Source organism: Jatropha curcas, chromosome 6, assembly GCF_041381405.1.
Source record: "Jatropha curcas cultivar XTBG-Jc1 chromosome 6, XTBG_Jcur_1.0, whole genome shotgun sequence".
Classification (NCBI taxonomy): domain Eukaryota; kingdom Viridiplantae; phylum Streptophyta; class Magnoliopsida; order Malpighiales; family Euphorbiaceae; genus Jatropha; species Jatropha curcas.
In genome coordinates this window covers 1,496,946-1,519,031 of record NC_143156.1, presented here as the reverse complement: position 1 = coordinate 1,519,031, position 22,086 = coordinate 1,496,946, and the positions used below count along the sequence as shown (strand labels likewise).

General features: G+C 33.5%; 1 protein-coding gene and 2 pseudogenes across 3 annotated transcripts; 1 reads left to right on the top strand and 2 right to left on the bottom strand.

The window, feature by feature from the left end:
• Positions 1-616: 616 nt before the first annotated feature.
• LOC149495206 (putative disease resistance RPP13-like protein 1) lies at positions 617-5,257 on the bottom strand. Its single transcript, XM_089722758.1, has 2 exons — positions 1,455-5,257; positions 617-1,030 (listed from the first exon to the last, which is right to left on the bottom strand). The coding sequence occupies exons 1-2, from the start codon at positions 5,213-5,215 to the stop codon at positions 1,006-1,008; spliced, it is 3,786 nt and encodes a 1,261-aa protein (XP_089578884.1). The 5' UTR covers positions 5,216-5,257; the 3' UTR covers positions 617-1,005.
• A 69-nt stretch (positions 5,258-5,326) lies between these two features.
• On the top strand, positions 5,327-20,126 carry LOC149495204 (serine carboxypeptidase-like 40; annotated as a pseudogene). Its single transcript, XR_016321239.1, has 8 exons — positions 5,327-5,481; positions 6,172-6,389; positions 17,892-17,999; positions 18,114-18,388; positions 18,477-18,737; positions 18,857-19,068; positions 19,638-19,743; positions 19,835-20,126. The product of XR_016321239.1 is annotated as a serine carboxypeptidase-like 40 (transcript).
• Positions 7,652-13,161, bottom strand: LOC149495205 (putative disease resistance RPP13-like protein 1; annotated as a pseudogene). Its single transcript, XR_016321291.1, has 3 exons — positions 10,997-13,161; positions 8,362-10,900; positions 7,652-8,011 (listed from the first exon to the last, which is right to left on the bottom strand). The product of XR_016321291.1 is annotated as a putative disease resistance RPP13-like protein 1 (transcript).
• Positions 20,127-22,086: the final 1,960 nt, after the last annotated feature.

The window sequence follows — 22,086 nt, the reverse complement described above, 5'->3', positions numbered from 1 at the left end:
AGAGCGCTCTCACTTATTTACCACTTTCTTCTTGGCAAGCCTCTTCCAAAAATTTCATAATCTATGCAACTCAATTTTATTATTTTTATTACAAATAATAGCCAAATTATTAGGCTGAAGTTTATTGGATTTTTGCACAACAAGCTGTAATAAAATGATGGTAAATACATATATAACCTAAGTATAAATCATGGTTCAAATTTCCCTTCTCAAAGCAAAAGAAAAGGAAAATAAATTATTATTAGGTTTTGAAACCCTCAGATTCTTTTGATGTAATTTTTTCATTCAGAATTAGATTTTGCTCCATAAAGTCACATTGCCAACATAGTTACCTATAAAATCTCAAATTCACTTGTAAATGCAAGTCATTTGCATCTTGGTGTAGACGACCTGTCGTTTGCATGAATAGCAAATCATTTGAGATCACTTGACTGGATGTTTTACAGGAAGGACGGACCCTATTCCATTTATAAAAAAAAAAATGATAATTTCTATCTGAAAAATTCTCAACCAATGTCTTTCTTCACTTTCCAGAGCGTTAAATCTTTGTCGATAAATAAACAAATATGCTCATATAAGTATCTCAACATAGGAAACAGAATTCTTCTCTGATAAATTGGCAACAACTGCTCATTGTAGTCATATGCAGCAGAAACAGGATTGTAGTCCTTTTTTTTTTTTTTTGAAAATTAAAAATTATTATTAAAAACATCATCCAGGAAAAACTTAACATAACTAATCCATCTACAACCGACCAACAGGCCTCCCCCATACACCCCTCCTAGGATTAGAAATGCTAAGTGAAAATACCTGGCTGAATAACATCTGAAAATAGAACATCAATAGAAAATAAAACATTACTTTGCAAGCTTAACTAATAGCAGTCTTTATAAAATTACAGTTGTAGATTGTAGAAACCAAAAACATCGAAAAGAATCCATGAAAGTTTTATCCTTACCAGCAGGGATTGGATTTGGCACGATTATGACAATCTCGAGTCCTGGCCTAAGCAGTCCCGGCTTTTGCAGACCTGAAGAAACAATTGCATTATTTGCAGCCAAGATTTGATATGTATAAAATCAGCTCATGTCAGTGTCGGAACAATGAAGAATAAAAGCTATAATGAACTCATGATTAAAAAAAAAAAAAAAACATCAATGTACTCAAGTACCGCGAAGAGATAATGTAGCATGTCATCTACTTCAACACCTATAGAAACTTTTCCAATTTATGCATTGTGAGTTAGAACCAACTGAACAGAACATGTAATTGATTCTCAAACACCAATTGATTATCAACCGCCATTCTGAACAGAACGGGGTAATACTGTTGAAACTTGAAACACCACATAATTGAATGCAATTAATTTTTTTATATCTATTCTATTTTGGCTTCAAAATACGGCATATATCAGTTATAGTTTTAGCTGCAAGCAAAAGTAAAAAGATGAATACCTCGATGTATTTGAGGGCTCCCTATAGAAGAGGAACGGTTCAGTTGTGAAACGGGGGATATTGGCAATAAAGCGCCAATACTCTCCTTTCTCTTTTCTGCATCGTCTTTCCAGAAGGGGACACCTATAGATTGTCAAGCTTTCAAGTGTGGTCCAAAGGCCTCCCTTGGGAAAGGACTGGAGTTTAGGGCAATTTCGAATTACTAATTCATCAAGAGAGGCGAGATGATGAATGCCCCTGGATATTGATTTCAGATTTTTAAAATCTTCGATATCAAGAGAGGTTAGGGAAGAGGGAAGCAATAGGCCCTTCTCATCTGGGAAGGAATCCATATCTGTACTTGGACATGGCCCTTTGATTGTGAGAGAGGTGAGAGAGGTGAGTCTTTTGAGTCTCCACTCTGAGATTGGCTGCTTCAGATTCTTGCAATTCGAAATTCCAAGACGACCTAGTTTTGGAGGTAAACCCTCATCTGGAAAGGACACCAGACCTCCACAGTTACGTATTTCTAAATGCTGAAGAGATGCAAGATTTTGCATTTGATTGGGAAGAAATCTCAAATTCTCACAGCTGTATATGGATAAAGAAGTAAGGTTTGGGGGTAAACCCTCATCTGGAAAGGACACCAGATCTCCACAACTATATACCTTTAAATCGAGAAGAGATGTGAGATTTTGGATTTGATTGGGAAGCAACCTCAAATTCACACAGTTTTTTATGGCTAAATGGCCAAGGTTGGGGATGGCCAATCCACTTTCTGGGAAAGACTCCAACTCAGAGTCAGATATTGTTAATGTGGTGAGATGCGAAAACCTATTATGAAACGACTCCAATAGTTGTGTCGTCCAAAAGCAAATTTCAATTTCTTTAATTGAATAGGGAAATTCACCGATTGGAAGCGATGTAAGAGATGGACATCCATCGACGCGTACACCCTCAAGATGGCACATCTCATTCGTGGTGTTACTATCATGCACAATGCCCGTAGGCAAGGACTCCAGAGAATCACAATTTTCGATATTGAGACTTTTAAGACTACAAGGTAAACCTGCAGATGGGAAGGACACAAGGTTTCGGCACGATTGGATATTCAGCTCTCTAAGAGATGTGAGGCTGTGCAACCCATTTGGCAGAATCTCCAATCCATGGCATTCCCGTATCCGCAAAATTTCAAGATTGCAAGGCAAATTCCCTTCTTCTTCTCCTACCAATGACACTAGCTTCTCACAGCCGCTGATCGTTAGAGATTTCAACCTAGAAAGTTTGTCTAAATTAGTTGAACCCTGCCACAGGTGCATCAATTGGCTGCAATGATAAATGGACAGTTTTTCTAGCGCCACCAAGGACTGCGTAACCACTTGATGTAAATTTTCAAGCGCTGAAATACTCTCAATGACCAAGTTTTTAAGGGAACATAGATCATGCACACTTTCGAGAATAATATCTTGACATCCACGAATGTCCAATTCCTCAAGGGAAGGAAGGGAGGTAGGCAATGTCACAACCAATTCAGGACAATATATTATCCTCATTTCACGTAGTCTAGGAAATTTTCTTGTAACCTCTACATTGACGTCATCAGAGTGAGCCCATTGCTTCAACTTCAACATACCCTTAATTTTTAGAATCTCAAGAGACGGGGAAAGCTCAAGCCCTACTTCTAGCAGTTCATCCATGCCTTTGATGCTCAGCTTTTTCAGTTTACATAGTCTACCTAGTGGTGGCAGCCACGTAATATTCCGACAATTAGAGAGCTCTAGATCTACCATATTTGTGAATGCAGGATCTCCTATCCACAAAGGAAATTCCTTACCGCCATAAAATCGAACCGAAAGCCTTTCCAACTTTTGATGAGGTTCTAGCAAGTTGAGAACCTGGAATTCACGATCCTCTTCGCATGGTGAATCACGCAATTTATCGGTCCATTCCAAGGCCAAATCACCAAGATTCTCACTCTTCTTTAAATCAACGAGATTTGCATCTTCAGTCCTTGCCACATTCTGTAGCTCTTCAATACGAAGTGGTCCTTCTAGATGAGGGAGGTTCATTAGCTCTCTAATTCCAAGGCAATTACTTCCTTTTCCCACGATAAACTTAGACAATGTTTGAAGATTTGTCAAATTTGCTACCCCCAATGGCATCTCCTGCAAAGCATACGTACCTTTAAGATCGAGGTGCACCAAATTGATTAAAGCCCCAATGCCTGTGGGCAACTCAATAAGATTCCGACACTGACATAACTTCAGTGTCTGCAAGTTTTGAAGATTACTCAGTGAATCAGGTAATCTTATAATCCCAGTGTTATAAGACAAGTCAAGATATCGTAAATGCTTTAATGCGCCAATTGAACTTGGCAACTCTTCAAACGTGTATCGAGCTAGTGATAGCACCCTTAAACGTTTCAGTTTTGGCACCAGGTCATGCACCACTCTAATAGATAAAAAATTATCTCGCCATCGATCAGTGGATAATGCTAAGAATGTTCGCAGATTACTCATCTCATAAAAGTCTTCAAATCTTTGGTACTTGTCATACTTATGACAAGCGAACGCTGAATGGCGAACGTTTGCATGTGATTTTATGCCCTTCAACACATCATCATCCAAATGAACGCATATTTCTCCACTTACAGATTTAGCTAGATCATTGAGTAGGTCATGCATCACATATCGGGATTTATTGCCAGTAGATTGTTGAAAAAAGGATCTCCATAATAAATCATGGAAATATTGTTGACCCCAGCGTTTCATTTGCTTCGTTTCCTGTGAGTGCTGTAGAAATCCCTCTGCCATCCACTGTAGAACCAACTCATCCTCATCGAATTCGTAATCTTTTGGAAAAATTGCACAATAAGCAAAACATTGTTTCAGATGAGATGGAAGATGGTGATAGCTCAACTTTAATGCTGGAAGAATGCCGCTTTCCCCCTCCCACATGCCGCTTTCCTCCTCCCAAATGCCGCTGTTTAGCACTTGTTCCCATGCATCACGAGTTGGTTGACCTCTTAAGAGACCTCCAATAGCTTTAGCTGCCAAAGGTAAGCCTTGACACCTTTCCACAATCTTCTTACCTATTGCTTCTAGATCCAAGAGCTCCTCAAAATTTGTTACTCCAAGAGCATGATGGGTAAACACAGAGAGGCAATCATCATTCTCCAACACTCCAAGTGTATAACTTTGAATAGCACCCATCGTCCGTGAAACGCCAAGATTGCGAGTTGTGACGATAATTCTACTTTCTTTTTCCCCATTCTCAAAGGGGCGAAGAAAGATTGTCCAATGCTCATAATTCTTGTTCCAAACATCATCTAGAACCATAAAAAACTTCTTCTCTGACAGCCTTGCCTTCAGGTTTAACTGAAGCGAATTCAAATCGTTGGAAGTAGAATCTCCACCAACCGACTGAAGAACTTTTTTTGTAAGTCTAACCACGTCAAAATCTACACCGACATAAACCCAAGCCGTCAAATCAAACTTCTTTCCAGCTTCATAAAAGATAAGCTGCGCTAGAGTTGTCTTACCGATACCTCCCATTCCAACTATAGAAATCAGAGCGACCCTTCTATCACTTGATTCAGAATTCAAAAGTTCAAGAATCGCCTTCTTATCTTTCTCCCTCCCATAAATCTCGGCGTGATTCACCAAGCACGTCGTAGGAATTCTTTCCCTCAATCTACCGGTCCTTTCTCCCAAATCTAGTTGACTTCTTCGTGAGGTGATCTCTTCTAATCGGGAACTAATCCCCTTTATCTTGGAAATCATCTCTTGACTGAATTTAACAGCACGAATATTAGGGAAGGGCTTTCGTACCTTACTTGAACCAGCCACAGGTTCAGCATTCAACTTGGATCGACGAGCCTCAAAATCAAACTCATGAAGAATGTCCTCCAAATCATACGCCAGGTTCCTCAACTGGCTTACCCACATCTTCACCGACTTGCTCACCATCTGCTTCTCCTCTGCATCCTCAAGAACGCCATAGATGCTCTCCAACATCTCCTTCCACTTGTTGATTTCAGTCAGCACATGTCCTTCACGGGCATAATTTAGCAAGTTCTTGGAAGCCAACTTGTTAAACAAAGACTCAAAGGCAGGTGCTAGAAGAGCACCTCCAATAGCAGCTGCAATTTCCATCACAAAGAGAGGATGATCAAAATTTTCAGCAGAAAATTCGACCACTTGAAGAATTGGTCGGTCATTAAAAGTGGAGTTGCGGTATCAAAACAAATGTTACTTTTTTTTAATACATCAAAACAAATGTTATTGAAAGTGGACTCGAAGGAAGAGTTATGTCGAAACAAAAGCAACAAATAATCTTCAAGAATTACATGGAAGCCGTAAGATTGGACTTGGTCAAAAAGGTCGAAAAGGACATTTACTTTCACTCTTGTTGTATAATACAAATGTCACTTTCATAAGAAAGAAAGAAAGAAAGAAAGAATTATCCTAATTAATTATCACTTATGACTACATTACCCTCTGTTGCCCGGGACAGAGGAAAATTACACTTCCTAATTGTGCCAAAAAAGAAAATGATATCTAGTATTACAACAAGTATATATCAAGAGAAATATAAGATGGAGGGAATAATAACTAATATTGATCTAAATTAGGAAATCAGAAAACAAAATCCTTCTATAGATACTTTCTCTCCATTGCACACACACACACACCCCTATACTTATATAAACACATAATTTGGACACAAGCAACTTTAGGATAATTGATTCTATTATTACTATAAATCAAGAAAATGGAAAAGATAAAGAAAAAGATAGGATCAAAAGATTGCCTGGCCAACCTCAAGTTAAGTTTTCACAATATGGAGGTTATGTTACTGTGGATAAATTAGCTGCAAAAGCTTTATATTATTATTTTGCTGAAGCTAAAGAAAGTTCTAAGAACTCTTTGCCTCTTCTTCTGTGGCTAAATGGAGGTATTTAATATATTCTTTTTCCATTTTTCTCCCTTTTGTGTTCTAAATTTCTTTATTTCCTGAAAATAGTATTCTTTTTATTATTCTTTTTATTATGTTAAATTTTAATTTAAATGTATAATATTACTGTCTGTTATTTAAAGCAATCATTAATATTTTTACAGGCCCTGGTTGTTCATCTTTGGCTTATGGGTTGATGCAAGAGCTTGGACCATTTCGAGTATATAGTGATGGCAAAACACTTTACAAGAACAGATTTTCATGAAATAATGGTAATTCCTTAATTATTTTACTTTTGAAATAACTTAAAGAACTGGACTATCTGTTTGTAATGATAATAATATTTATAAAAAATAATGAATTCCCTGTGAAAAATTAATTTTCAAAATTTAAATTAATAGTGTGCCAACAATTACATTTCTCATGCACATTTCAATAAATCTTTTTGGGCATATTTTAATTTTTTTAATTTTTCTTTTTTTTTTTTCAGTTGCAAATGTTCTGTTTCTGGAGTCTCCTGTTGGAGTAGGCTTTTCATACTCTAATATAACATCAGATTATAAGAATTCTGGTTGTGTTTGTGTTTGAATGTTTGTGTTTCAGGTTGGTGGGTATATTGAGATTTATAAAGCAGACATTACTTTTGCTACACTGAGAGGGGCTGGACATGAGGTGCCTGCAAGAGCACTCTCACTTACTCACCACTTTCTTCTTGGCAAACCTCTTCCAAAAATTTCATAATCAATTTTATTATTTTTATTAGAATTTTATTGCGTTAATTTGTTATAAACAATAACCAAATTATTAGGCTTAAGTTTATTGAATTTATGCGCAACAAGCTATAATAAAGTGATGGTAAACAATGCATATATAACCTGACTATAAATCATAGTTCAAATTTCTCTCCTCAAAGCAAAAGAAAAAGAAAATAAATTATTATTAGGTTTTGAAACATACATATTCTTTTGAAGTAATTTTTTTCATTCAAAATCAGATTTTGCTCCATAAAGTCACATTGCCAGTATAGTTAAAATCTCAAATTCACTCTTGACCGGGTGTTTTGTAAGAAGGATGGACCCTATTCCAGTTTAAAAAAAAAAGAAAAAAAAAAAAGATAATTTCCATCTGAAAAATTCTCAACCAATGTCTGTAAACTTTCTTCACTTTAAATAAAACTTCGAGAGCGTTAAATCTTTGTCAATAAATAAACAAATATGCCCATAAGTATCTCAACATAGGCAACAGAATTCTTGTCTGATAAATTGGTAACAGAAACAGGATTGTATTCTCTTTTTTTTTTTTTTTTGAAAATTAAATTTTATTATTAAAAACATCATCCAGGAAAAACCTAACATAACTAATCCATCTAAACCCAACCAACAGGCCTCCCCCATACACCCCTCCTAGGATTAGAAATGCCAAGTGAAAATACCTAGGAGTATCTGACCAAACTTTGCAAGCTTAACTAATAGCAGTCTTTACAAAATTACAGTTGTAGATTGTAGAAACCAAAATCATCGAAAAAGAATCCATTAACGTTTTATACTTACCAGCAGGGATTGAATTTGAGACGATTATGACAATCTCGAGTTCTGGCCTAAGCAGTCCTGGTTTTAGCGGACCTGAAGAAATAATTGCATTATTTGCAGCCAAGATTTGATATGTATAAAATCAGCTCATGTCAATGTCGGAACAATGAAGAATAAAAGCTATAATAGCAGTACTGACATGAGAAAATGTCATCTATATGCATTATGAGTTAGAACCAACTGAACAGAACATGTAATTGATTCTCAACCACCAATCGATTATCAACCGCCATTCTGAACAGAATGTGGTAATATGTTTGAAACTTGAAACACCACATAATTGAATGCAATTATTTTTTTTTATATCTAGTCTATTTTGGCTTAGAAATGTTGCATATATCAGTTATAGTTTAAGCTGCAAGCAAAAGTAAAAAGATTAATACCTCATATTATAGTATGGTAGGGGATATTGGCAATAAAGCGCCAATAGTCTCCTTTCTCTTTTCTGCATCGTCTTTCCAGGAGGGGACACTCGATTATTGCCAAACTTTCAAGCGTGCTCGGAAGGCCTTCCTTGGGAAAGGACAGGAGTTTAGGGCAATTTCGAATTACTAATGCATCAAGAGAGGGGAGATGGTGAATGCCCCTGGATATTGATTTCAGATTTTTAAAATCTTCGATCTGAAGATTGGTTAGGGAAGAGGGAAGCAATAGGCCCTTCTCATCTGGGAAGGAATCCGTATCTGTACTTGGACATGGCCCTTTGATTATGAGCCAGGTGAGAGAGGCAAGTCTTTTGAGTCTCCACTCTGAGATTGGCTGTTTCAGATTCCTGCAATTCGAAGTTGTAAGATGACCTAGTTTTGGAGGTAAACCGCCATCTGGAAAGGACACCAGACCTCCACAGTCAAATATTCCTAAACGTTGAAGAGATGTAAGATTTTGCATTTGATTGGGAAGAGATCTCAAATTCTCACAACTCCGTATGGATAAAGAAGTAAGGTTTGGGGGTAAACCCTCATCTGGAAAGGACACAAGATCTCCACAGTGATCTATTCCTAAATGTTGAAGAGATGTAAGATTTTGCATTTGATTGGGAAGAAATCTCAAATTCTCACAACACGATATGTATAAATAAATAAGGTTTGGGGGTAAACCCTCATCTGGAAAGGACACCAGACCTCCACAGCTACGTATGTGTAAATCGAGAAGAGATGTGAGATTTTGGATTTGATTGGGAAGCAACCTCAAATTCACACAGTTTTTTATGGTGAAATGGCTAAGGTTGGGGATGGCCAATCCACTTTCTGGGAAAGACTCCAACTCAGAGTCAGATATTGTTAATGTGGTGAGATGCGAAAACCTATTATCAAACGACTCCAATAGTTGTGTTGTCCAAAAGCAAATTTCAATATTTTTAATTGAATAGGGAAATTCACCAACTAGCAGCGATGTAAGAGATGGACATCCACTGACACTCACAACCTCAAGATGAGACATCTCATTCCTGGCGTTACTATCATGCACAATGCCCGTAGGCAAGGACTCCAGAGAATCACATTTTACGATTTTGAGACTTTTAAGACTACAAGGTAAACCTGCAGATGGGAAGGACCCAAGGTTTTGGCACTGACGGATATTCAGCTCTCTAAGAGATGCGAGGCTGTGCAACCCATTTGGCAGAAACTCCAATCCATCGCATTGCGATATCTCCAAAATTTCAAGATTGCAAGGCAAATTCCCTTCTTCTCCTCCTACCAATGACACTAGCTTCTGACACCCTTGGATCTGTAAAGATTTCAAGCTAGAAAGTTTGTCTAAATTAGTTGAACCCCGCCACAGGTGTATCAATTGGCTGCAATCACGAATCCACAGATGCTCTAGCGCCACCAAGGACTGCGCAACCACTTGATGCAAATTTTCAAGCGCTGAAATACTCCAAATGGACAAGGTTTGAAGGGAACATAGATCATACACACTTTCGAGAATAATATCTTGACAGCCAAGAATGTCCAAGTCCTCAAGGGAAGGAAGGGAGGTAGGCAATGTCACAACCAATTTAGGACAATTGAATATCGTAATTTCACGTAGTCTAGGAAATTTTCTTGCAACCTCTACATTGACGTCATCAGAGTGAGCCCATTGCTTCAACTTCATCATATTCCCAATTTCTAGAATCTCAAGAGACGGGGAAAGCTCAAGCCCTACTTCTAGCAGTTCATCCATGCCTTTGAAGCTCAGCTTTTTCAGTTTACATAGTCTACCTAGTGGTGGCAGCGACGTAACATTCCGACAATTAAAGAGCTCTAGATCCACCATGTTTGTGAATGCAGGATCTCCTATCCACAAAGGAAATTCCTTACCGCCATAAAATCGAACCGAAAGCCTTTCCAACTTTTGATGAGGTTCTAGCAAGTTGAGAACCTGGAATTCATCATGATCCTCTTCCCGTGGTGAATCACGCAATTTATGGGTCCATACCAAGGCCAAATCACCAAGATTCTCAATCTTTTTTAAATCAACGAGATTTGCATCTTCAATCCTTGCCACATTCCGTAGCTCTTGAATAAGAAGTTGTCCTTCTAGATGAGGGAGGTTCATTAGCTCTCTAATTCCAAGGAAATTACTTCCTTTTCCCACGATAAACTTAGACAATGTTTGAAGATTTGTCAAATTTGCTACCCCAAATGATATTCCTGCAAAGCACCCGTACCTTTAAGATCTAGGTGCATCAAATTGATTAAAGCGCCAATGCCTGTGGGCAACTCAATAAGATTGCGACACATACATAACTTCAATGTCTGCAAGTTCTGAAGATTGCTCAGTGAATTAGGTAATCTTTTAATCTCGTTGTTGTAAGACAAGTCAAGATATCGTAAATGCTTTAAGGCCCCAATTGAACTTGGCAACTCTTCAAACTGGTATCGAGCTAGTGACAGCACCCTTAAACGTTTCAGTTTTGGCACTATGTCATGCACCACTCTAATAGATAAAAAATTAAGTCGCCATTGATCAGTCCATAATGCTAAGAATGTTCGCAAATTACTCATCTCATAAAAGTCTTCAAATCTTTGGTACCTTTCATAGCGATGACAAGTGAATGCTGAATGGCGAACGTTTGCATGTGATTTTATGCCCTTCAACTCATCATCATCCAAATGAAGGCATATTTCTCCACTTACAGATTTAGCTAGATCATTGAGTAGGTCATGCATCACATATCGTGATTCATTGTAAGTAGATTGTTGAAAAAAAGGTCTCAATAATAAATCCTGAAAATATTGATGACCCGAGCCTTTCATTTCCTTCATTTCCTGTGCGTCCTGTACAAATCCCTCTGCCATCCACTGTAGAACCAACTCATCCTCATCGAATTCGTAATCTTTTGGAAAAATTGCACAATAAGCAAAACATCGTTTCAGATGAGGTGGAAGATGGTGATAGCTCAACTTTAATGCTGGAAGAATGTCGGCTTTCTCCTCCCAAATGCCGCTGTTTAGCACTTGTTCCCATGCATCGCGAGTTGGTTGACTTCGTAAGAGACCTCCAATAGCTTTAGCTGCCAAAGGTAAGCCTTGACACCTTTCCACAATCTTCTTACCTATTGCTTCTAGATCCAAGTGCTCCTCAAAATTTGTTACTCCAAGAGCATGATGGGCAAACACAGACAGGCAATCATCATTCTCCAACACTCTAAGTGTATAACTTTGAATAGCACCCATCGTCCGTGAAACGCCAAGATTGCGAGTTGTGACGATCATTCTACTTCCTTTTGCCCCATTCTCAAAGGGGCGAAGAAAGATTGTCCAATGGTCATAATTCTCGTTCCAAACATCATCTAGAACCATAAAAAACTTCTTCTCTGACAGCTTTGCCTTCAAGTTTAATTGAAGCGAAGTCAAATCGTTGGAAGTAAGATCTCCACCAACCCACTGAAGAACTGTTTTTGTAAGTCTAACCACGTCAAAATCTTCACCGACAGAAACCCAAGCCGTCAAATCAAACTTCTTTCCAACTTCATCAAAGATAAGCTGCGCTAGAGTTGTCTTACCAATACCACCCAGTCCAACTATAGATATCAGAGCGACACTTCTATCACTTGATTCAGAATTCAAAAGTTCAAGAATCGCCTTCTTATCTTTCTCCCTCCCATAAATCTCGGCGTGATTCACCAAGCACGTCGCAGGAATTCTTTCGCTGGATCTACCGGGCCTTTCTCTCAAATCTAGTTGATTTCTTTGAAAGGTGATCTCTTCTAATCGGGAACTAATCCCCTTTATCTTGGAAATCATCTCTTTACTGAATTTAACAGCGCGAATATTAGGGAAGAGCTTTCGTACCATACTTGAACTAGCCACAGGTTTAGGTTTCAACTTGGATCGACGAGCCTCAAAATCAAACTCATCCAGAATGTCCTCCAAATCATACGCCAGGTTCCTCAACTGGCTCACCCACGTCTTCACCGAGCTGTTCACCATCTGCTTCTCCTCTGCATCCTCAAGAAGGCCATAGATGCTCTCCAACCTCCCCTTCCACTTGTTGATTTCAGTCAGCACATGCCTTTTACGGGCATAATTGAGCAAGTCCTGGGAGCCTAACTTATTAAACAAAGACTCAAAGGCAGGTGCTAGAAGAGCACCTCCAATAGCAGCTGCAATTTCCATCACAAAGAGAGGATGATCAAAATTTTCAGCGGAAAATTCGACCAATTGAAGAATTGGTCGGTTATTGAAAGTGGAGTTGCAGTAATCAAAGACTCGAAGGAAGTTGAAATACCAAACACAAAATTGGCAGGTGATTGAAACTGAAAAGCTAAAGAGGCCAAGAAGAGTTATGTAAAAACAAAAACAAGTAATAATCTTCAAGAATTACATGGAAGCTGCAGGATTGGACTTGGTCAAAAAGGACATGTACTTTCATAAGCAAGAAAGAAAGAAAGAAAGAATTATCCTAATTAATTATCGGCAATTAGAAAATAATCACTCATGACTACATTAGTCTAATGATGTAAGTTTGGGCCTTTGAGAAATCCATCATCCAGCACACTGAATAAAACCCAGATTACTTGAAGCGCTGTTTTTTGGAGCAGCAGAAGGATAATTGTGTAGGAATTTCAAATATAAGTAGCGGTTCAGAGAAGACTTTAAACATGTGCTTTGAGGAGTTAGCTATGAAGCATCATAGGAGGCAATCTTTATATTAAAGCAGATTCTGTATGGATCGCTATATGCTATTTCAGTTACATAGTGTTTTGGAATAATATTCATATGGAATTCATTCAATTTGCAAATGAATTTCATCAAAGAATTCATTGATAAATGGAAATTCATGCTTGGATCAATCGTAGAATTCATTCCAAATTCATGCTTTAGTAACTTCTGTTCCTTTAAAGTTGAGAATTCATTTGCAAATTCTATCAATTTTGGTTCAAGAAAAACCAATTCTGTAGAATATAAAACATGGAATTCCAAATGAATCTTTATTGAAGCTAATTATCCTAGGATGCATGTAAACTCCTAGTTATAGGTTTTCGCATTTCGATTAAATAGTGTTTAAATATTGTTTTTCTTATGTAAAATTATATTTTAAATGTCGTTTTGTTTTCGCATTTTGAAAACATTTTCACGTGTCTGTTTCCCCATATAAAATATCACTTTTCCATATAAAATTACATTTTAAATATGATATTTTCCGTTTCGTTTCCGCATTTCTACATTTTTCATTTTTTGTTTTGATACAACGCAGATTATATCTCTAACACTTACTCAGATTATTACAATCAATTAAAAATTGAAGAGCTAAACACTAACTGCTAGAAATGCAATATTTAATGTAATCATCCTAAAATGGAAATAAATTTAGGATACTATACTAAAAAGAAACACTCAAAGTTTTTCTTTTTTTTTGTTTTACACTTAATTATTTTAATGGGTGCCTTTTTCAAGAGATTATATAAAAGTAATATAATATAAATATATATATATAGGTAAGTATAGTTAACCATATTATTCCCAAAATTGTTAAACATTATCTTATTGATGATTGCTGTAATGAAATGAATAACACCATATAAAGAGGAAAATAAAGTTTCACTTGCTTTTCTTGTATTCCTTCCTTGATATTGAATTATTGGATTAAATAATATTTTTCAAATGATTTATTTTTCTTGTTTAGTTGCAATAATTAAAAATATTAAAATCTTTAACTCATAAGAACATAAAAATATTAATAAAAATAAAAATTTCGTATTTTAAAAAATTTATTGTTAAATATGAGGAAAATGTAAAAAATGATAAATTATGAAAGCCGACGGTAGTGGCCGACGGTCGCCGGTAATAATAGTTGGTAGTATACTGTGACTGATGGTAGTGGCTATAAATGACTAATAAATTAAAAAACAAATATGAATATATAAAGTTATCATAAGTTTGTCAATGTCCAGAAAATATTTTTCTCTCTTGAAATATCATAAGTTTAGCTTTTGACATTTTACGAAAAGTTACTCGAACAGCTAAATGCTGCTAAAACTGTTAATAGCTATGAAATAGCTAAAACAGCATTTTGCCAAATAGGCCCTTAAGTCTAGCTCATAGTCAACCAATAATTATTCACCAAGGTGGTATTTGAAAACACAATTCAACATTAAAGAACTAGGTTGTTGAGTGTTTACTTCTTAAACAGTTTAACTAATGTAAAAATTTGAACATTTAGAACTTAATTCTTAAATTGAGTGCTTAATTATCAATCACAGTAATATGTGTATGATTATCAGGCTTGGGACTAATTCACAAAATGGTGTAAGCTTGAGATTAACATTGCCTGAGGGGCAACCCAATGTTTTGTATTCACTTGGGCTAAGATTGGTATTATAAACTGGGTCCAACCATTTGTGTTGATCCAAGTCTTAAAATTTTCAGGTCCAAATTGAATGATTTAAAAAAAAAAAAAAAAAAACGTGAATTCTTAAACGTGACAATTATTTGAAAACGGAGAGAGTACTACCTCTGTTCCATAATACTTGTCATATTTGGAATTTTACGTCCTTTAAGAAACCATTAAATTTGTCTAGATTACAATAATTATTGAATAAATTAACTATATTACCTTTAATTTAATATATCTAAACATCAAATTGAATTTTAGACTCTTCAATTCTCATGTTTTGTCCAATCAGAGATAACAGTAAATAAACATCAATTTTTTTAAAAAAAATTGAAGCAATAATTATTTGTCATATACAAAGGGTAAACATGAAAAGAAATTATTACTCTTTGAAACTGTAAATTCGACAAATATTTTAAAATAAATTATTTTTTCAAGAAATATTATAAAGCAGAGGTAGGATTAATTTAGAAGGTGTCAAGGTAATAGTTAAAGCTTTCAAATTTAGTTAAAACGAAAAAGTCAAATTCATTACATTATATCCAAGAACAATGAAATGGTAACTTGATAGAAAACCCAAATTCAATATTATTATGGAGCGTATATATGTTATGATCTGTCCTTATGTTCATTGAATATGTTGCACAAATCAGCAGCTCTCCCATTCCACAGGACAGATAAATAATTTCCGCTCCGAAGATTTGGGAGAAAACAATCACTTACAAAGCATTTGTATTTTGAAATAAATAGAGTATATATATTGTTTTTCTCATTAAGTTTATAATAGATACTGAATAACATATTGTGTCCATTTTAAATATATATTTAGCAACATCGCGTTTTTATTTTATAATATAGAATATCGAGATATCGGATTTAAAATTTCATTTTTCATTTAAGAGAATCAATATATTAAAATTTATATTATGCAATCTGGTTAATAGACACTTACCCAAAGCATAAATCAAGAACTGAAATGGACAACTCAGCTATTGTAAATAATAAATATTTACTTTCTCTTTCTCTATTTTCTTTCTTCTCTGATCTCTGATCTGAAGGCCATTATGTGCCTCAACTTGCACATACTATGATGCATGAAAACTCCTAGTTACAGGATTTTCGCGTTTCGAAAACATTTAAAATGTCTTTGTTTCCCGTATAAAATATTGTTTTTCCATGTAAAATTATATTTTAAATGTCGTTTCGTTATTTTGTTTTCGCATTTCGAAAACATTTCTACATATCTGTTTTCCCATATAAAATATCATTTTCTCATGTAAAATTATATTTTAAATATGATTTTCCATTTCGTTTCTGTGTTTCTATATTCTTTCATTTGCATTTCCATACAACGCAAATTATATCTCAACGCTTACTTAGATTATTACAATTGATTAACGATGAAGAAGAGCTAAACACTAATTGCTAGAAACACAATATTTAATGTAATCATCCTAAAATGGAAATAATTTTAGGATACTAAAAGGAAACACTCAAAGTTTCTTTTTTTTTTTTTTTTTCGAGTGAGTTGTCAATAATACACTTAATTATTTTAAAACTCACTTAAAGGGTCTTAATGACAAAACCATAAACTTTCACTTGCTTTTCTTATATTCCTTCCTTGATATTGAATTACATGCGTTTGTTTCTGGAAATTATCTTTGGATTAAATAATATTTTTCAAACGACTTATTTTTCATGTTTAGTTTCAATAATTAAAAATATTAAAATCTTTAACTCATACGATCATAAAAATATTAACAATAATAAAAATTTCGTAGTTTAAAAATTTTTTTGTTAAATATGAGGAAAATGTAAAAAATGGTAAATTATGAAAGACGATGGTAGTGGCCGAGGGTGCCGGTAGTGATAATTGGTGGTACACGGTAACTGGTGGCAGTGGCTGTAAATGACTAATAAATTAAAAATATATAAATAGATAAGGTTATCATAAGTTTGTCAATGTCCGAAAAATATTTTGCTCTCTTGAAATCGGAAAGTCATTTTCCTTAAAAATGATTAAAATATTTTCCGTTGATTTATTTTTCTAAATGCCCCAAATAATGAAAAATTGTGAAAAATATTTTCTTGAAAGTTATCTTATGGAAACAACCGAAGCTTAAATATTAATAAGTGATTTGGATTCCTAAAAATAATATTAATTGAAAAAAAAAATAGAGGGGTAAATGCATTGGCCAAACGAGTCAAGTGCTTCATATGGAAAAATTAAGCTGTAAGTGAATATAAATTTAGGAAATCAATTATTGATTTGGTGTTCGAACGTACGGTAGATAATTATTGGTAAGTAGTTTTTAAAATTTAAACGGTTAATAATCATTATTTTTGGCAGTTTTCTTAAAAAAAAAAAAAAAACAGAAGATAATTATTGCACATACACCAACTATTGTTCCATGCAATAATTCTACTCACTAGAGGCCACACTTTTGTTTGTCAATTTCTTTTCTACTTAGGCTATAGCTAATTATTAGAAGAATATTAAAATCACATTGTAATTATAAATTTTTGGTTAGTTACAAAAAGTAATTTTTGTTTAATTTTCTTTTTACAATTAATATTATATGATGAATAATCTACCAAAAAAGTATTAACCCCCTCTTTTCTTTCCTTAAAATAATAATAAGAAGAAAAATAAAAAATTGTAACCCCACATGGCCAATTGGAATGTTGCCACCAAATCTTGGGTTCCAATCCCATGCTTCACTCCTATGCAAGATTTAATTTAATTAAACTAATGGTGGTTGGGATTACTATAATCTATCATCATTAAGCATTAATGTATTCCATTAAACTCATACATTTCATTATAGGGACATAAGAACATTTGATTTGATCTTAATTTGATGATATAATGTATTTGTCATTTTCTTTTAGTTTTATGGTGATGTTAATAAATTTTATATTTTTAAAAAGTGTTTCGATTTGATTTCTGTTTCAATAAGAATCTTTAATCTTATTGATTTGAACCCAGTTTAAGTAAGTTTTTGCCTCTGATCAAAGCGAATATTTAAAAAAAAAAAAAAAACCATATAACCAACTCCAAAGATTTATTTATTTATTTTTATTTTTACAGGCCCTGGTTGATCCTCTTTGGCTTATGCGGCAATGCAAGAACTTGGACCATTTCGTGTACACAGTGATGGCAAAACTCTTTACAAAAATAGATACTCATGGAATTATGGTACATAACATTCTTCTCAATAAATAAATGTAAATATTTGTAGAAAAATATCTAATTTTGCGGAACAGGACCTTAGAATAATGTAAGATCTTGATTTTCCCTTTTGTTTTTCAGCTGCAAATGTTTTGTTTCTTGAATCACCTGCTGGAGTTGGTTTTTCGTACTCTAATAGGACATCGGATTATGATAACAATGGAGACAAAAAAACAGCAGAGAATAATTATATATTCTTGGTAAATTGGCTGAAGAGATTTCCTGAATACAAAGATAGAGATTTCTACATTTCTGGAGAGAGCTATGCAGGGCATTATGTTCCACAACTTGCACATACTATTCTTTACAATAACAAAAAGGCCAAAAAAACTATTATCAACCTTAAGGGTATTTTAGTAAGTTTCTTTTTCTCCCAAGTAATCATTGATACATATATAATTATGTTCTTGAAATTAATAATGATGTTCTTGTAAAAAATTGCAGATTGGGAATGCAGTGATTAATGACAAAACTGATAATATAGGAATGTATGACTACTTCGTTGGACATGCCCTAGTTTCAAATGAGGCTGTCAACAATATTAAGAAGCATTCTGACTTCTCCCCCAATGCCACAACTCAGTCTGCTATTTGCATTTCAGCTAATAATCAAATTGAAAGAGACATTTCTTACCTTGATATATACAACATTTATGCTCCTCTTTGCTTCAGTCCAACTACCACAGCCAAACCCAAGATTGCTTCAGTAAGTTAATTATTATTAGTGCTTGTAATTTTTTTTTTTTTTTTGGTCTATGGAAAATAATTGTTTTGTTGTAAAATGAGGTTTGATGTAATAATTGTAGGATTAATTTTGTATTGCAGTTGGAGAATTTTGATCCATGCAGTGATTATTATGTGTATGCATATTTGAATACACCTGAAGTGCAAGAAGCTATGCATGCTAATGTAACAAAACTTAAACATGATTGGGAGCCCTGCAGTGACGTCATCAGCCAATGGTTAGATAGCTCTGCTACTGTTCTTCCACTTCTACAAGAGTTCATGGCCAATGGACTTCGTGTCTGGATATATAGGTAAGTTGGTTAATCATTACTAAGTGTGTGCTTTTTAAGTAATGATAAAGTTATTCGAATCAGTGACCTGAATGATATGAGACGGAGATATGTAAAAGTATAATACAGTTATTTGACTCATGACGTGAAGGTCATGGTTTCAAGATATGCAACGGTGACTCGTGACCTGAAAGTCGTGGATTCGAGATACATGACCTGAAGGTTATGAGTTTGAAATATGCAAAAGTATAATAAAATTACTCGACTCTGACTTGAAGGTTATAGGTTCGAAATACGCAAAAATATAGGTAAGTTACTTGACTCATATCATGGGTTCTAAATACATAAAAATATAGAAAAAATTACTGATCTTGTGACCTGGAGGTCATGGGTTGAAACGTATATTAAAGTTACTCGACTCGTCACCTAAAGGTTATGGATGCGAAACGCGCAAAAACTTTAACCTGAAAGGTCAAGGGTTCGATATATGCAAAAGCATAATAAAATTACTCAATTCGTGACCCGAATATCATGGGTTCGAGTTGGGTCACTTTATTTAATGATGCAAATCTTTATTGGTTGTTATGCAGTGGGGATACAGATGGAAGAGTACCCTTTACTTCAACTATATATTCTATTGATAAGTTGAATCTTCCTATCAAAACTGAATGGCATCCTTGGTACCTCAAAGGAGAGGTATAAGCAATTTTTTCTTTTTGGTATTTATCAAAAGTATTCAAAAAAAGTAGCATAATTTTTTCTTTTTGGGTATTTTTCTTTTTCGAAGGTTGGAGGATATACACAGGTTTACAAGGGAGATTTAACATTTGCTACAGTTAGAGGGGCAGGGCATGAAGTTCCAAGCTTTCAACCTCTTAGAGCACTTTCACTAATTAAAAGATATTAGCTTTAAATTTGATTTATCATTCCTTAATTAGGAGATGGCAGTTAATTTTTTTAGGGTTTAGAATATTTGTTATTTCTTGGATTGTAATTAATTTCAGAATTTGTCAATTTGTTACTATCTTCAAATATTAGATATCTTTATCTGCCAATTTTAGAAAGTACTCTTCCAATTATATTAGATTCATAAATTGTAACCCATATCATAATTTTTAAATTTTTTCATTTTGAATTATGATAATTGATTGAATTATCATGGGAATACTTAATAAATAATTATTAAATTATAAATAATTTACAACTACATTTGCACAAGATAAAATATATATAAAAAATACATATCCAATATTATTCCACCTTATAACAAACAAACAAACAAATAACACCAAAAAAAAAAAAAAAAAAAAAAAACCCAATTAACACCATATAAAGAGGAAAATAAACCTTCCATAACATAATATTTTTCTTTGGAAAAGGCAAATGAGTAAAACTCACTTAAAGGGTCTTAATGACAAAACCAAGAACTTGCATTTGCTTTTCTTGTAGTTCTTCCTTGATGTCATTGAATTAAGACGTTTGTTTTTTGAAAATAATTTATCTTTGGATTGAATAAATTTTTCAAATGATATATTTTCCTTGTTTGATTGTAATATTGAAAATTAATTTAAAATATTAAATTCTTTAACTCATAAGACCACAAAAATATTAATAATAATAGAAATTTTAAAAATTTTATTTTTAAATATGAGAAAAATGCAAAAAAGATAAATTATGAAAGCTAATGGTGGTGGCCGATAGATGGTGGCGAACGGTAACTGGTGGTAATGACTATAAATAATTAATAAATTAAAAAAATATGGATATATAAGGTTATCATAAGTTTAACAATATCTGGAAAATGTTCTCTCTAAAAATTGGAAAGTCAATTTCTTTAAAAATGAGTAAAATATTTTTCGTTGACTTATTTTTCTGAATGCCTCAAACAATGGAAAATCATGAAAAATATTTTCCTTTAAGTTATTTTATAGAAAAAATAGAGCCTAATAGCCCATTTGAAACAAATGAATCATGATTGTAGAATTCATTTATAAATGAATTCCAAGTAAAATTCATTTGGAAATGAATTTTTCATGTTTGGTACGCTACAATTTAAAATAAGGAATTCAATTGAATTTCAAAAAATTATGTTTGGAATAAATTCTTAAATAAAAATTCATTTGTCTTTATTTCTTATAACATCCTTGACATAGCAATTTAACAAAAATAAATAAAAAACACCTATTATATTTATTATGTACAATATAATAACTTGTCATTTTTTTATTAAAATATAAATAACAAATTTCATATAAATAAGTACAATATTCCATGCTAATTAATTAATTGTACAAGCAGTAATATTAATCATAAGAATTATTTTTAATTGATGTAAAAAATTTTTTTGATTTAAGAAATTAATTTGGAAACTAAAAAAATATTAAAAATGCTACTATTATTTTTAATTGCATTTGAAAACAATTGTTGTTGTTGATACTCTGTTTTTATAGTTTCATAATAATAATAACTAACATTATTACTATACTTTTTTTTTAAAAAAAACATCATTACAGGATCGAATTTTCAAAAAAAAAAAAGAAAAAAAATAAAAATATAACCTAACGTTATTATTGGATTAAAAAAATGTTTTTACAGTTTGGAATTTTCCAAAGAAGTATACAAAAAAGGAAAAAAAAGGTAAAATAATTGAGTTCATAGTGGAGGGTAATTTTATCAATAAATATTTTAATGGTCAATTTTGTGGAATTCATTTACAAACTCTATCAATTTTAGTAGAATTTAAGTTAGTCATATCCAATTCCATAGAATTCAATTCGTGAAATTCAAATTAATCTATATTTTTTTTTCATTCTAAACACAAAATTTTAAATTTCCAAATAAATTCCACAAATTTTTGTGAAATTCATTTATTCCAAACCGCTTTTAAATATTAATTTGCAAATTGTGCAGGATTTGGGTGTGTAGGTGTATAATAAGTGATTCTTTTCTTCTATTTCTTAATTGGTATCATTGAATTAAATATTTGATTTGCAAATTCTCTGGATTTGGATTTTTTTTTTTTTTTTTTTCTGAGGGATT

What these genes read in the sequence shown, in the direction of transcription:
- LOC149495206 (XM_089722758.1), bottom strand. Translation starts at nt 5,215, where the DNA reads ATGATTTCCAAGATAAAGGGGATTAGTTCCCGATTAGAAGAGATCACC. An exon ending in GAGCCCTCAAATACATCGAG is followed by an intron (nt 1,031 to 1,454) that starts GTATTCATCTTT and finishes TTGTTTCTTCAG; the next exon opens with GTCTGCAAAAGCCGGGACTG.